Raw genomic sequence first — 16,846 nt, forward strand, 5'->3', positions numbered from 1 at the left:
TTGCTTATTGCTCCTTGGCCTTAGATAACAGAGTGGTTTAGATACCTCCATGTTGAAGGAATCTTTTGGAATAGGATGAGAAAAGGTTCATTGGCTGGTCGAAGTAGCTCTTAGGCATCATTACCACTAATTCGTCTTCAGATTCTATGGTTTGTTTCACTAAATAGTATGGGCAATTCCTAGTTTGATCCTTTTATGGGTTGCTCTGTAGGTCTTCTCCTAGCAACGAAAAAGTGCACACCTCCTTTCTTTGGTCTTACAGGCACCCCTCCCCTAAAGTTGCGACGTTAGCATGGCTAGTGGGTAGGAAGAAGGTGCTTATGGGTGAATAATCTTAAGATGTTCTATATCGGTAACGGTGGTCATAACCATCACCCGTATTGGCGTAACAGCATAAAAGGGGGCCATAACGACCCTTACACCCGTATCAATCCTTTGTTTTTATTTTATTATAATTTCATTTTATTTTATTTTGCTCAAAAAAATTTGAAAAAAAAATAATCCAAAAATCTAGAATAATCTAAATATTTCAAATATGTATTTATTTTTTGTTTTGAATATGTTTTTGTTGGTGTGAAGGTTCACTCCTTGGTGAGAGTGTTGTATCGGTTTGTCTGATAAATTTATGAACCTAACAACCTAGGATTGAATGTAAAACTTCTATATCTAGTTTTCTAACTATATAATATCAATGTTAAATTTATGTAATACCAAAACATCTCACGTTTGCAAGTTTTACTATTATTTACAGTATTGGTGTAGTATTCCATATCTCGCGATTCGCGTACATTTTATTTTAACATAGATTCCAAAGACTTTTGTGTCGTGTAATTCCTATACCTAACAATTTGGTATCATTTCCCCCCAATAAATCCTAAGAAAAAAATTGAAATTAAATTCGGGTGAACAATGTCATCAATTTGGGGCCATTTGGCAGACAACTCCATGCCCCAAATCAGCCTCAAATTTATGCAATCTATTCGCACTTATCCCACTAATGGATCAATGGACATTTATTGAATGGTGAAGAAGGAAAAATATCAAATGGTCCCATTAAAATAAAAAATAATTAAAAAAAAAAAACAAAAAAAAAAAAAACAAGTGTTTGCAAATTAATTGTTAAAATCATTCAAACAATTTGATTTTGAGATTGTGACTTAGCAACAACGATCCTATAATTTAATTGGCTAATTTTGAGTTCATATATGCCCCATGTACAATTTTTTAGGGCCTGGAACGTGTGGCCCACCTCAATGAATGTGTTGTATATCCATGACGTTCATCCGTTTTGCCAACTCATTTTAGGCCATGTTCCCAAAAATAAGGCAGATCCAAATCTCAGGTGGACCACTAGTGGGTGAGACCCTGAACGTGGGGCCCACCTTAACATGAGTGTTGTATATCCATGTCGTCCATCTGTTTTGCCAACTCATTTTAAGGCATAGTCCAAAAAATGAGGCAAATCCAAATCTCAGGTGGACCACACAATGGGGATTGAATTCCCACCCTTAAAAACTTATTGGGACCAAAAATGTTTTAGATCAAGCTGCTATTTGTGTTTTCCCTTCATCTAGGTTTACATGACCTTATCAATTGGTTGGATGACAAATAAACATCACAGTGGGCCATAGGAAGTTTTTAATGGCAACATTCAATTAACATTATTTTCCTGTGGTGTGGTCCACCTGAGATTTGGATTTGCCTCACTTTTGGGACCATGCCCTAAAATGAGCTGGCAAAACAGACAGACGGTGTGGATATACAACACATGCATCAAGGTGGGCCCCACGGTCAGGGAAACAACCACTAACGTGCAAGCGCACTTATCATCATATGCCGCCAGAGTAAAGGAAAAAAATATTTAAAAAAAAAAAAAAAAAAAACTTGGCTCGGAAAGAGCCATGTACACAAAAAGAGAAAGAACGAGAGGGAGAGAGGGCAGCCCAGCTGTAGCCTCTAGTAGGTGAAGAAGAAGAAGAAGAAGAAGAAGAAGAAGAAGAGAGAGAGAGAGAGAGTAGCACACCAGCAGCAGCAGAAGAAGAAGAGCGGCACCCCTACCGTGGCACCGCAATAAAAGAAGAAGAAGAGGTTTTTTTTTTTTTTTTTTTAACTTTTTTATTTTCTTCTATCGTTACTATGCATAACAGCTCAGAGCCATTATACTAAGTTGTAACGGCCGTTATGGGCTCAATTTTTCGATCAGGCTGTTTGACCCCGTATCGTGTAACGGCCTTGGCTGTTACCAGTACATATAGGCCGTTACAGCTGAAACGTAACCGCTTTGGTACAACTTGGATAATCTGTGAAAGAAGAAGTAGATAATCACCAATGTTTGCCCCCCTTGTTTGCGGAATGAGGAGCCAATCAACCATCCTTTCATGCACTGCCCCCTTCACAAGTGAGTTTTGGGATAAAATCTTGGGTTCTTTGGTGTTTCGTGGGTAATGTCAGAGTTGATTGAGAGGTTCTTACTCCCTTGGCACGGGTGTGGGGTATAGGAAAGAGGGAGGAAAGTTTGGAGAAGGCCATTATTAGCTGGCCTTTGGGCCTTTTGTGTGAGTGGGGGTGGGGGACAACCAATATTTTTGCAACCACAGTGGGGTTGTTGCAGAAGTCTTTAGACGGGCCAAGCTATATGTTATAGGTTAGGCCTTGAACTCTTTAGTTTTGGAAAATTCTCTTTCTTCATCTTCTTGGGCTGCTTTGTAGGTTTTTTTTTTTGTAATTCTTTTGCCCGTTTTGGCCTTCTTTATTCAATAAAATCATAACCTTTCAAAAATATAAGGGAAAAAACATACTTTAAGTAGAAGAAGGAGATCATTCAATATAAATGTACATTAATAGAAATATCTCAAGTCAGAATTCTGAAAACAAGATGGGCCAAGACAAGTTTTGACATTATGAGCATCATGGACTCATACCTCCAAAATTGTGTAAACGGGTATTGTCGTCTCTCCATCAAGAACGATGCTTCTAAGAAGGGAATTATGTCGCCGACCATATGCCAATAGTATGTGCTCAGATGTGGGTGAGAACTGCAGAAACAAAGGTTGAAGCACAAACTCAATAAAGGTCTGCAATAACGCATAAAATTCCAACATTTAAGCAATTAAAAACATAAAATTTCAACAAGAACCTCATAATACTTACAGTTGAGCCAATATGGCATTAAGATTTTGATGAATAGGAGGTCTTGTTATTAAGGTTGTGTCTGGCTCAGAGCCATTTCAGGAGCAGAGAATAATTTGTGATTTTGTAATTTCTGCCATTACTACAATTTTCAAGAATAATGTCCTGGAGCTCTTTCATCTTGTATCAGAAAGAAAGATCCCATGACTCAAAACTAAAAGCCTTAATGAGGAAAAATGTATCTCTATCTGAGACGTCTCACTTTCCGCATTATAATTGAGTACATAATCAATGGTTTTTTTTTGTTTTTTTTTTTGGGGGAGAGAGATTGTGCATAATCATTTTTTTTTTTTTTTTTTTTGGAGGGAGGGGGGGGGGGAGAGAGAGAGAGAGAGAGAGAGAGAGAGAGATTGTGTGCATAATCAATGTTTTGCATTGTTAAATGATGTTGAACTGAAAGAGATATTTCCCCCTTCAACCCAGCAACGGGATAGGAAGGGTTACTATTAATGCAAAACCAACGGTGATATCAAGGACAATAGCTAGTAAACCATAACAAGGAAGCAGGAATATGCTCTGTTGATCATGACAGTGTGGGGAGGGACTACAATCATGACTTAAGTTACTAGGATTGGGGTCACTCCAGTATGAGGTACAGGAACCTGGTAAGATGACCACTGCTTCCTCCAGTACATGTTACAATGGTAGGATCATGGGATCACACCAGTGCATACTCAAGCATATGCAATATAGCTTTATCCAAACTTGATATTGCAATTTATACATTAAATGGTGAATGTTATTATTGTAGATCCCATACGCATAGCGTTATATTATATGCATGCTGTTGCACATACCAAAGTATAAAATGTCTACATTCTAGATAAAAATTTACATTACGACTTAATCAACACTAAGTGTATATAACCATAGTTCTAGTTGGCAAAAATAGTGATCCAGATTGAAATGTCCATAATCTGGATCGGGGAATGATTTGGAACAAAAAATGCAGGGGTCTGGCAATTAGGTAAATTGATTGTGACTATGGCGGTAGTCTCCAGTGCATGTACTTTAAGTATAAAAATCTTACACATACCAAAGTTTAAAAATCTCTACATTGACATTCTAAATACAAATTTACATTACATCTTAATCAAGAGTTTGAATAAATAACCATAATTCTGGTTGGTAAGACTAGTGATCCAGATCAAATGACCATAATCGGTATCAGCACGATTTCGAACAGAAAACGTAGGGGACTGGCAATTAGGTACACTGATTACAACTATGGAAGTTATCTCCAGTGCAGCATGGAAGTCTTGATCAAGTATGCTGCACGATGGTGCTTCTGTACTAGCAGCAGTGGTGTTGCAAACTTGCGATCCAGTCTCACAATGGTGCTTGATAACAAAGCAGTGTCTTGTAATGGTGCTGTGAAGGCATTTTGTGACTATGTCATTTACTCATGTTTTGACACCAGTAAGATGCTGTTGACTGATGGATCTTGCACCTTTGACATTATTTTGGGTGTTCCATGAAGAAATTATTCCAGGAGGTTCCAATTCCCCTTCATAAAAACCCTTGCCTGCAAAGTCCTCGTATTGGTGGAGTGGTTCAAAATAGCAAGGGGTGATTAAAACTGACACTCCTACCAAACCAAAAGATGTAAAAGACTGCCTCAGGTCTTGACCCAATTGATTCAGGTTCTGCTGCATCTCATTGGTCAGTTCTTCTCTGTAATGCGCTTATTTTGTAATGTGCCTTCACCCTTTGGGCCCTCTCCTTTAATAAAGAATTACTTACCAATCAAAAAATGGTGTGAAAGACTTGCGTAGACAATGAGCAGTTTTAGAGGACTCGATATTTTTAGTTCCTCGCTTTAGAGGAAGTTCGTCATTTCGATAATTCAGTTAAATTTGTGGATATCGAGGAAGAATCAAGGTTCATGGAGGCTGACAAGCATATGGTTATGGGTTGTGGCTGGCATTCCAAATGCATTTTTAATCATATTCCTCATCAGGCTAATGAGGTGGTGGATGCTCATGCCAGGGAAGGTTTAGCTGGACATCTCTTTGTACTGGGCAATCTCTGCCCCTCCTTCAACATTCTTCCTTAATTTTTAATTTCAAATTTTCCTTGATATTTAGTAAATTCTGTCAACTATTGAAAAAATGAGCATGCTGCACATCCCTAAAATCTGAGTTTCTAGACAAGTAATCATGTAAATCAGATTCAAAGCCATTACTGTGGATTCACAATGTTTAAGCTTCTTTTTTTTTGAAAGATGAGAATTTATTAAAAGGGAAAAAGTGCTACAAAGAGCAGGGAAAGACCCCCACAAGAACGAAAAGCTATACACAGAAAAAGAGAAAGAGAAGAAGAAGAAGAAGAAGAAAAAACAGAGAAACCTAAGCAGAAGCTAAAGGGAAGAAAAATAAAATATGGGGAACCAGACCCATGTCTGGCAAAGGTGTTCCGTAACAGTAACGGTGGCCGTAACGGCCACCACTGTTACCTTAAAGATACTTGGTAACAGTAACGGTGGCCGTAACAGCCACCACCATTACCTTTACTATGCAGGGTGTAACAGCTGTTACAGTCTCTCTTTTTGATTGAAAAAAAAAAAAAAAAAAAAACGGAAAACCGATATTGGCCCCCGTAGTAGACCACTACGGGGCCTCTACAGCCTTTACGGGAGACGTAAAGGGCCGTTACGAGGGTTGTAATGGCCTTTACGGATCATTTTTCCATAACGGCCCTCACGGCCTTTACGACCCCGAAACGTGTAACGGTTGCCACCGTTACCTTTACATAATGACCTTTATGGCACAACATGGCTGGAATGAATTCTCTGACCACAGACCGTAGGACAAGAATCTTCTCCCACAGATAAGAGAGATGACTCCTTGACATTTGGACACACCTACAAAGTACAAACATAATAACCCACTTAGAGGAGGTTTACATTCAGGATTCAGAGTTCTAGCTACAATACTAAGCTCTTTTTCTTTCGACTCGTTGCAATAATACTCGCATGCATCCTACTTAAGCAAATGGAAAGATTTAGCCAAACAAAAGGATTGCAGGGCACATGTTAGAACTGTTCAGCACTTTAAAGAGAGTGACAACTTTGATTGGTCAACAATGATGGTTATTCATCAAACATGAGAGGATTCGGAATGACTTAGCTAGACTAGTGCTAGTCCTATAGCATACATTCACCTTCTGCCTTTCATGCAGCCAGAACTAAATTGCATACACTCATGTATTAGGCTCGTGCTCCAGCACCCACTTCCTAGGCATTTACATTGGCTAAATTTTTCAACAAGATGTTTCCTAGCCCCCCGTCCAAACCCACTCCTGCTTCCCCTCCTCGCACTTTGAACAACTATGGGCCAGAACTCTAATATGGAAAGAGCCTTGAAAAGTTCATTTGCCATGAAGCTTAAATATAGTCCAAAAGCCTTACAGAAAACTGAAAACTTAAGGTCTTGTCAAAAGGTCAAGGAGTCAATGAGTTGGAGAAAACCATTATATTCATCAAGGATTGCAAGATCTCCAATTACTTCAAATGTTCAAGGACACTGCTTCCATTGTCAGCTAAGTGTTAAGTTTGCTACCTTTAATATATAATGATTTTTCAGATGCACTGCATAATCACAAATCTTTCAGAGTACTGACTCAAAGTGGAGGATCATCTTCTGATGGGTTGTGTGGGCTGAAAGGAACAACCGATGCTTTAGGAATCAGCACTCCTCCTCCATTGGGGTGCTCTCAAAAGTTCTCGCGTTGTTTAGGGATTGGGCTCCTTAGCTTTGGCAAGCTCATTTAGGGGTCCCTCAGTCTCTGCGGTGGGGCTGTTGTTGTTTCCTAGTTTTGTTTCTCTTGTTTTTGTTGTGCTCAGCCAGGGGGTTGCTGTTGTATTTTATTTTTATTTTTAGGTTTCTTTTCTGTTTTTTGTCTTTTTTCTTTGTTTCTTTTTCCTTTGTGTTGTTCTCTTTTCGGTCCCTTCTAATAATATTCTCACTTTTCAAAAAATTAAAAATAAAATGTGTCGGCAGGCAGTCCCCTCAAGTGCTTTTGGCATTTTGAAGCTGCATGGCAAGAAACGAGCCCTAAAAAATAATTCGTCACATAGAAAGAGTGAACCTGCTTGGCAAGAGATACGTTTTAGGAAATCCGACTCATTTCACCTGCGTAGAGGACACTTACATGGGAGAGAAATTTTTGTGATAGGTACCAAACCTGGGACTTGCCAAGAAAAAGACTTCTAAAAACGTGCAAAATGTGGATCTCATAGTAATGACATGTAACAACATCCCCATCATGTTTAAGGCTCTCATTTGGAAAAATATCTCATGCTTCAGCAAACTGAACTTTTAGCTCTTCTTGAGGTCCCCCCACGTGTTTGGAAGACCTTGATCTCTTGTACTGACATCTCTTCCTGTTTAGTGGTGGTTGTACTTCCTTCTTAAGAGGATTTCCAATTCCTCTAGCCATCTTCCACGATTTTGCACAGTTCAATTATCTGGTTCCCTGTATTTACTAAAAGTTTGCATGCATAACCTTCATCTATAATTTTGAACTACGTTATCTATCTTAACTGTTTCCTCCTTGTTACAATTCCCCCTGGCTTCAAAAGATCTGTAGTTCAATTATCCAAAGAAATGCACACATCTTGGATGGTGGAACAAAAAATTCTAGCTAATAAAGACATAAACCTGATAGACTTGAGCAGAGTTCTGCCTTGCACGTTGCTGAATATACACACAATTACAAAGAGATCCACATGACAGTGATTTTAAAGGTTTAATAACAGGTAGATAAGACTGTAAATACTTCTTGGTCAAGATATATCCAAAAATAAAAGGGGACTGATAGATATGAGGAGACGGGAGAATCTTCAAAAAGTAACTAACCTGAATGGAAGTCAAACAATGAGCAGCTCTGATTGCCCTTGATGCAAGCACCAAACCAAAGCTGTAGATGCAAAGAACATCAAATTATCATGAACATATGAAACACTGCTTTACCAGAAAAGGGTTTGTAGACGTGATGTGAACAAGCAAGAGGTCTGAAGCCTTACGTTGCGTTCTCTAGGGAATAAATCCGTAGCTCATAGATGACTTGGTGAGCTGATATCGGGTGCCGTGTTGGTGAAGATGAAAACCCTGTGACATCATGTTGCACCTGTGACTGTAACCCAGGCTCAGCTTCCATGTGAGGAAGCACACATGCAACACAGGCCGCTAAGAATCTCCCACATGGCGAAAAATGGGCACCCATTTCACTGCCATCATAGAAAAACATGCATTAATATTAAAAGAGATTGCTTATGTCACCCACCATAACATAGTGACAGCAGAATTTAAAATATCTAACAAAATTGATGGACACCAGATGTGCAGAACTGCAGATAGATCTTGATTGTTTACTAGATTAAATTTTATATACTCAAATACAAATAGTTGAACCGCAAAATTACAGTTTGACTAGCACATTATACCCAACAGTCATGTGTGTCCGACATCTAACCTATCCAAAAGGCTGACCCCACCAGGAACACCACTTGGTGAAAAACTAAGGCCGATCCGATCATCAGGTGGCCACAAGTTTGGATCAGATTGCGGCTGCCCATTGTTTTCTACTGTGTAGCCCACTTAATGAATGGATCAACCTGCTTTTTGTGCCAGGTGATTTTAATGGTACTATGGTAGGGATCTGCTCTTGGGAGGATTCGACATCATCACATCAGCAATAATCTGCCAATTAGACCATAATGTAGCAGTCAACCAATTGTATCTGACCATACGTGTGACAGGGTTTGTATGCAAACTTCCACATACACCCCCATCTTTCCCACAAGTGTCACATGAAGATCACAAGTCATGAAAATCATGAGATCCACTCATTGGACTGGCCACATCATCGAAACAAATGGTCTAATTCAAGGTACAAGCGTCAGCATCTAGTGACTGGATTAGCCTGATTTTCACACCTACAGCACACAACTTGTGCACAGCTTGGCAAGTTACACATTGATGGACGACGTACCTGTATATGATCATTTCAAGGACCCATCCCAACAATTTGGGTTCTTGGGTTCAGCTTTATGGATTCTATTTTTCTAATCATATTTGAATTTCATGGTTACTTCACAAAAAGCTTTATATAAGACCACCCACACCTACTCCTCTACTCAGACTTGGCAAGTTACACATGGATGGACGACGTACCTGTATATGATCATTTCAAGGACCCATCCCAACAATTTGGGTTCTTGGGTTCAGCTTTATGGATTCTATTTTTCTAATCATATTTGAATTTCTTGGTTACTTCACAAAAAGCTTTATATAAGACCACCCACACCTACTCCTTTACTCAGACTTGGCAAGTTACACATTGATGGACGACGTACCTGTATATGATCATTTCAAGGACCCATCCCAACAATTTGGGTTCTTGGGTTCAGCTTTATGGATTCTATTTTTCTAATCATATTTGAATTTCATGGTTACTTCACAAAAAGCTTTATATAAGACCACCCACACCTACTCCTTTACTCAGACTTGGGCTGGCAGGCACATCAATTCTATATGGAGTTTCTATTGAAGTGAAGCATGGTGTTCTTAATTACAAAGAGGACTTAAATAGGACCTTCGACCTGAGGCTTTCATTTTTAATCACATTCCTGGGACATTACCAACGCCCCCAAAGCTTTTTAACTGACATGTGGGACACCAACCCTGCCTTCATGGGAGGATTGGCAACCCTCCCAGCGCTTTTAATTAACATCTGTGACAGCCGGTCGCATATACAGACCGGTCCATTCATTCAAACCACTGGGGGCAAGCCACGGTGCAAAAACCCCACTGATCAGATAATCCTAACCCTATTGAATTCAGGCCATTTTGTAACAGCCATCCATTTTTTTTTGAAGCGATAAATGGGATGTTAGCATACCAAAATGCACCTTTGGAATTATACGCAATCTACGGTGAGGCCTATTGTATACATGTTTCAAGATGAAAATTGAACCTACAGTCCATTTCGTGATATCAGCATTGATCGAATGGCTAAGGTCATCAGATTGGTGTGATCTTAGAACCATGGTTTGCCTCTGGGGGTATGAAAGACTGGACAGCCTGGATCAGCGGTTAGCCATCCCATGTGTCAATAAACGCTTTGGCATGTTGCAGTTGGCAATCCATTGGCCCCACCATGAAGAACACCAGATAAATAAATCAGGCAGATCCAACAGCATGTGGGCAACACAAAAGAAAAAAATGAACAACAGCCACTTTGATACATGTGGCCTACTTGATGAGTGGATCAGGCCATCTTCAAGGTCAGGTCAACCTGTTGGACAGGTGGCAATTAGGCACTAGTTAGAACCTTGGCATCCAACCTGCCCAGCAGATCGCCCCACCATGTAAATGGGTGCCCCAAAAATCAGGCCAATCCAACCATCATGTGCACGACACCATAGAAATCTCTGCCTCCCTTCATCCCTCCATCCCTCAACTAATGAGAAGCAATGATTTTTAATCATGAAAAAATGGCTTATACCTACAAAGGACAGCATGAGGTACAGTTAAGCGGCATTTGTCTGCATCGAGCGGCGAACAAGGATCTTGTACATTGTGTGGCCATATTCTTAACTTCACTGTGCAAGGTAATTCTGCAGCAGCAGCAGCAGCCAGTGACGTAGCAAGTTCATCTTCAATTCTATGAACACCAGGTTGAGGATCACTTTCAATGTTTGCAATGTTATTAGCAGCAACATCCCCAGATCCTGCAGGTGCCATCAAACGAGTGCGTGAACGATGTCGGGAACCAGATCGTCCAGTGACCCTAGATTGGCTAAAACCCGTTTCCATAGCTGAAGAAGCCAATGAAGCCTCTGGAATGCGCGATGACAGGATATCAGATGCTCGAATTCCAGGCAAATTTTCTTGAGGTCCATCATTATGAGGTATAGATGGATGCAAGCCAGCATGGCTTTGGCCCAATAACCACCCTTGCAAGAAGGGTAGTTCCCAACATCCTTGATCACCAAAAGAAAACTGAGGAAGTTGTCCAATGTCCACACTTCTTAAGAGCATTTGAAGAGTATTTCCAGAAAGCTGTGATAGCTGGATGCCAGAAGTAGCCTCAACACTCCTAATGGGCATCTGGGGAGTTGCTCCATTAGATTGAAAATTGGGTGGTACAGTATTGCTGGCATCATCTGATTTCTCTGCTATACTGAGAGAACGCTGAACTCGACTCATAGAAACTGCATTTTCCATTTCGCTCAGAAAACCATTAGCAGTTACATCTTCTGTCGCAGTACTTGAGTCAGAAGGTATCACCGGGGACATCTCCAAAGGGGACACTGAATAAGTATTTTGGCTCCGTATATTTGAATCCGTTTGGTGGTTAGCTGAAACAGAGAATTCTGCATTTTGCTGACCATTGGTCGAACCAATGGCTCTATTTCCATGCTGTATCCCTCCATGTTTTACAAATGTAGGCCAGAGAAAGTAAGGGAAAGACGTGGATGGCACTTTAGCTTCCAAATTTGGATGGGCACAAGTATGATCATTTGCAAAACATACAGCAGGGGTAGGAACAGGATAACGCAAGTAACCAAGAGATGTTGCTAGTGTCATTGGACAATCTGGAGAATCAAGATCGTTTACCTGAAACCAGCCATCTAAATTAGATTTTGTACGTAGGAAAAGGCAAATGGTCAATGAAAAGTGAACCTTGAAACCATTCGACCTCGGCTGTCAAAAGAAATGGGGCACCGTGTGGATGAAAATGCACAGCCCTCAGTGAACGCCGTGTCTTCAGTACAATGGTTGGCGAGGGTGCCTCTCGTTTCTTGTCGTAGTTCCATATATACAGCTAAGACAGGATTACGAATGTCAAGTTTAGAAAACCACAAGACCCCAAGTCCAAAAACCTCAACTATAATAAGTAGTAAAATAAAATAAAATAATTCAAAGGATCCTGTGAGATTCCTAAATATGAAATTACCTTGTGACCTGAGGCTACAGCGAGGAGTTCCCCTTGGGCATGAAAAGCAATAGAAGCAATAGGACGATCTGCTTGTGAAGAAAATTAAAGACAATTAGATATGCCAATGAAATGCAAAACAAACAAGTTAAACTCATGCAATACATATGAGATTGTTGCTACCATGTTTGAAATGTCAGATAGGGTGAAGGGCAAGAGACTTACAAAAATCACGCGATCCTATACACTCTGCAGTATTTGCATCCCACAAGCGAACTTCCTGATCCAAGCTTCCACTTGCAAGTATTTGTGAATGTACAGGATGGAACCTGACCTGCAGATGATTCATTAAGAGAATATCACATAGGACAGATGGGAGTGTTTTCACCGAAAAGCCCGTTTGAAGTATTGATTAATAAGTTATGCAATATAAATAAAGGGGGAATAGATCAGGTTTACACGCATGCCCCCTGCATACGCATGTGCATGCTTACACAGCCACACACCAGAAATGGCTCGTTTGAAGGATTGATTAATAGGTTATGCACTATAAATGGAGGGGGAACTGATCAGGTTTATTAACTATGGGGCAAGGGACACATGGGGTATCCACAATAAATGAAGTGGAAAAAGATCAGGTTTGTTAACTGAGGGACACAAACACACACATGAACACACATAAACAGTTGTTCATAAATAAGGGAGATTAACAAAAATGAAAGCCCAAATGGTTGCAGCAGATCATAAAACAGGGATTTGAAAGATCATAAATATAGGAGATACATCATACATATGCCATTCACCATTAGAATAAAAATATAGTTTAGTAACTGGAGAAAAATCTATAAATTTTTGAGGTAAACCCTGTAGAGGGTTCTGGACTGGAGATTGTCACAACTGTAAACTTCAAATGGCAGTGACAAGGAGCGACATCCTCCGTTATCAACTCCAAATGAAAGTGGACCCACTGAAGCATAATATGATCATCAAAAGCAGGAGTTCTGACCTCTTAATGACAAGAACAGCCCCAGAATCTCGAGTAGATGGGAGAAGTTGCAAAAACTTTCTCGATTGATTTCTAGAAGAACGAGATGATTCCTTATGCAGTTTTATGGGGAGCTTGGAAAGGAACGAATTGCAAAATCTTTGATGGCAGTGATATTCTGGTGGAAGATCCAATTTATGGCTTTCAAGTAGGTCATGTCCAAACCTGAATTCAAGAGGGTCCCTAATCACCAACACCCTCACCTCCTGGGACATAGTGCCATCTAAGGATCGCATTGATTCTGCTGGTTAGAAGCAGGATCCCCCTTTTGGAAAGAAAGACATGGCAGAATAACTAGTAATAGGAACAAGGCCAAGAGAAGAACTGTGTTTTTTTTTTCCTTCTTTTTTTAAAGAAATTAATGCAAATATGAGACTTCCTAGACACATGGTATTATCTCTGACCAAAACATCCAGCAAAAGACATAAAGGGCCCGTTTGGATACACCAAATAAGTTAGTTTTTCTACTTGCAGCAGTAGATAAGTAACTTATTTGAGATAAGTAAGTTTGGTTTATGATCAATTATAAGTAGTTTTTTTTATTTAAAGTTACTTAATCATTTCAGTTTAATAAGTAGAAATCAAGATAAGCTACTTAAGGCATAAGTAGCTTATCTTAAGTAACTTATGATCCAAACGCCCCCAAAGGGACATGGCAACAGTTCATCCAGACTAGGGATTGTTTTCTAATAAAGAGTTAAATAATGAGAAAATGCATCAACAGCGAGTTCTGATGCATAATTGCAACTGCAGGCATACCACCCATGGTGTCCGTCGATGGCCACTCAACACCTTTAAACAGCTTCCAGTTCGGCAATCAATTATCTTAACAGTGTGGTCACCACTGCAAACAAAGTAGCAGGACACAGTCAAACAAAGTAGCAGGACACGATCATTATAAGAAGGAACCTCTTGGCATCAATGAAAACAAAGAAAGGAGGCGTCAACTTACTGCGTAGATGCAAGGGTCTTCCCATCAGGACTAAATGCTGCAGCAATAGTTGACCGTGGAGGAGGAACAAGAGGAGAATACTTCGCAGATAAATGCCGTAATGACTCTGCTTCCACCCTGAAATAATGATAATTGTTTTATTTAAAAGACAATTACAGACACTCCAGAAGAAACCAACCTTAGTTTCTCTACACTAGTCCCATTTTTTTAATGAACCAGTGTGAAGCCATAAGTAAAATCAAAGCGAGATAACTGCAAGAGAAATAGTGTGTTCAGAAGAGGGAGACACTTACCATGTAATGAGACCATGTCTTGCATCTGTTGATTCACATTTGGGCCCAAAGCAATCAACAGCCCTTTTAGAAGCTTCTCCCCACAGCCTTTTTGAATGTTTCGCTCGAGGAGTGATCTCCCTCAATGCTAACAAGCGGTAGACATTGCCTCCACTGGCATCAGTGAAATATCAATGAATATAAGAATAAATATAAAGAAGTTAATCAAAAAAGGAAAAGGAAAAAATTTGGTGACTGAGGTTGAAAAGGATCAGCATGGCTCAGTGATCCAAAAAGTCAAGACACAATGGTCAACATTCAGTTATTCAGTGATGACTGCAAAGAAATTATGGATGGTGCGGCATGTAGGCAGAATCAACTTGCAGATATAAGCATGTTAATTGCAGCTTGGATGCCAGAATCATTATGCTGTTTTTCATAAGGATTAAGAATATAGTTTCAATGCATTGTAAATGCACAATGTCCCCAAAATATTACACCAGAACAGCATGACCATCAACACACTAGAACAGCGAGTAAAAATCATCATCATAATCTTGCCCAAGCAAGCTATTTGGATCAGCATTGAGAATCCTGGTTCGTCAAAAAGATTAGCCGGACGTGTGAAAAGGTAGATGATCAGTAGGTTTATGTTCCGTGTGACGATCCATGTATAAAATCCCTGAAATTGATGCACTTGTGTCTACCAAGCCTCTCCATCTACCAAATTCTAATGGCATGAATGTATGAAAAGGTTAATGATCAGGATTCACTGCATATATTTGAAATTTAGAAGGTCCTGAAATTAAAGGAACCCAAAAATAAAGTTCACTCAAATATCAAACTAAATGCATCACCATAAACAGGTCTTCGATCATCATGCCATAACAGAAAATTTTGCCGAGATTCTCAGTATTCAATAAATAATCAGCACTACAACAAACACTGCAAACATAAACATCACATGAAAACCGGCAACCATAAAAGAATGTTCAGATAAAAACCAACTCCTCAAACAAGGAAGTCGCATTAGGGAAAATTAATATTGACAAACTTCACAAAGAATGGTGCAATGATCCTCACCCATGCCTCAAGGAAGAAGGGGATGAAAATTGAAGAACTGCATGCTGAGAACTAGAGTGCGAACTTGATGTTGAAGGCACATTCACATCATCTAACCAAGAGTGAGTCATTTCTATGTGAAAACCTCATGCTCCAACCAATAGCATCGCCATGATGATCCTGAATTATATGATTCACTTCTGTAGTTCCAATCGAACATGTAATAAAACATTAAGAAAGAAAATTCTGAGCTCTGGTCAAATCACAATGCATACCTCAAACTTAATAGTTCTTCAGTTATATATACCACCAACAAGATTCATCATCAATCTGCTCAAAAGGGGAGGAAAAACATAAATAAAACGAAGTAATTATTTGACACTTATCATTCTCATTGGGCAGCAGAGTGAACAAATCCAAAAGTTCCACTGGGCAGCAGAGTGAACAACAAATCAAAAATACTACAGAAGCATTTCCAATCATGGATGACTTTATAACTAAAATAATATAACTATTGTTAACAACTGAACCAAACCAAGAAAGGAAACCGAAGAACAACTAATTGTTAAATTTTCCATCTATTCCAGCAAAGAAACCAGCATTTTTTTCCCCATCAACTTGGGTTTTATTAATGAGAAAAAAGAAAGACAGAGATTAAAAAATATATATATTACAACATACCATAGCTTAGCTGTAAGCTGTCCCAACACTCAAGGATCCCCACCATCTTTTGCAAACACATCAGCTTCATTACATATATGAGAGCAGGAAACAAGAATGGACCTACAAATCCCCCAAATTTATAAGATCCAATTGGATCACCTTCAATGATACAATCCTGAAGAGGTCATCCATCTTACAGCATCAGTTGAATCGCCTTATCACCACATGGTAATCAGGCGATCATCTGATTTAAGCCAACAGTCACCAGCGCTCAGACCTCTGCCTTGTTGGAGTCCTCACATACTAGCCTGAAACCACACCCCCCCCCTGACCTTTTATTTATTTTATTTTTTGAAAGATACTGAGTTTATCGAAGCCACAAAGGCAAAGGGAAAAACAAATTATTATTTTTTAAAAAAAAAAAAAAGAAACAGAAAGGAAAAGCCAAAAGAAAAGGAAAAAACAAACAGCCAACTAAGGTACCCACTCCCTAATACACAATGTTCGAAATATCGGTATCGCGTTATGTATCGCACCCTTGGGATACAGATACGTATCAGTTATCGAATGGGATATATTGTTTGTATCGCATAATTTATCGCACTTTTTGGAAAACATGGGGAAACATTGGGAAAATGGTTGGTTTCATTCCTTCAACTCCCTGAGTTGAAAAAAACGATCGTCAAGGTATGATAAAAACGATCATCGCCCGGCAGTATC

General features: G+C 39.5%; 1 protein-coding gene across 8 annotated transcripts in view; it reads right to left on the minus strand.

Annotated features, from left to right (window-relative positions):
* LOC131245756 (uncharacterized) overlaps window positions 1–16,846 on the minus strand; it is a 51,987-nt gene that overhangs the window by 12,802 nt on the left and 22,339 nt on the right. For 6 of the 8 annotated variants that reach the window (XR_009170975.1, XR_009170973.1, XR_009170971.1 and 3 more), the window contains exons 2-13: window positions 15,739–15,793; window positions 15,485–15,643; window positions 14,423–14,575; window positions 14,130–14,246; window positions 13,937–14,021; window positions 12,358–12,466; window positions 12,154–12,221; window positions 11,896–12,021; window positions 10,699–11,813; window positions 8,216–8,419; window positions 8,049–8,109; window positions 2,922–3,035 (exon numbers count right to left, since the gene is read on the minus strand). Coding sequence is in view for 2 of the 8 variants with exons in the window: in XM_058245433.1 (XP_058101416.1) it covers window positions 2,922–3,035; window positions 8,049–8,109; window positions 8,216–8,419; window positions 10,699–11,813; window positions 11,896–12,021; window positions 12,154–12,221; window positions 12,358–12,466; window positions 13,937–14,021; window positions 14,130–14,246; window positions 14,423–14,575; window positions 15,485–15,594 (2,262 nt within the window). In the remaining 6 variants the exon portion in view is untranslated. Of the gene's footprint in view, window positions 1–2,921; window positions 3,036–8,048; window positions 8,110–8,215; window positions 8,420–10,698; window positions 11,814–11,895; window positions 12,022–12,153; window positions 12,222–12,357; window positions 12,467–13,936; window positions 14,022–14,129; window positions 14,247–14,422; window positions 14,576–15,484; window positions 15,664–15,738; window positions 15,794–16,846 lie in introns of all 8 variants that reach the window. The other 2 variants (XR_009170972.1, XR_009170974.1) reach the window with 2 other exon arrangements.

The sequence above is a fragment of the Magnolia sinica genome, chromosome 5, assembly GCF_029962835.1.
Source record: "Magnolia sinica isolate HGM2019 chromosome 5, MsV1, whole genome shotgun sequence".
NCBI classification, from domain to species: domain Eukaryota; kingdom Viridiplantae; phylum Streptophyta; class Magnoliopsida; order Magnoliales; family Magnoliaceae; genus Magnolia; species Magnolia sinica.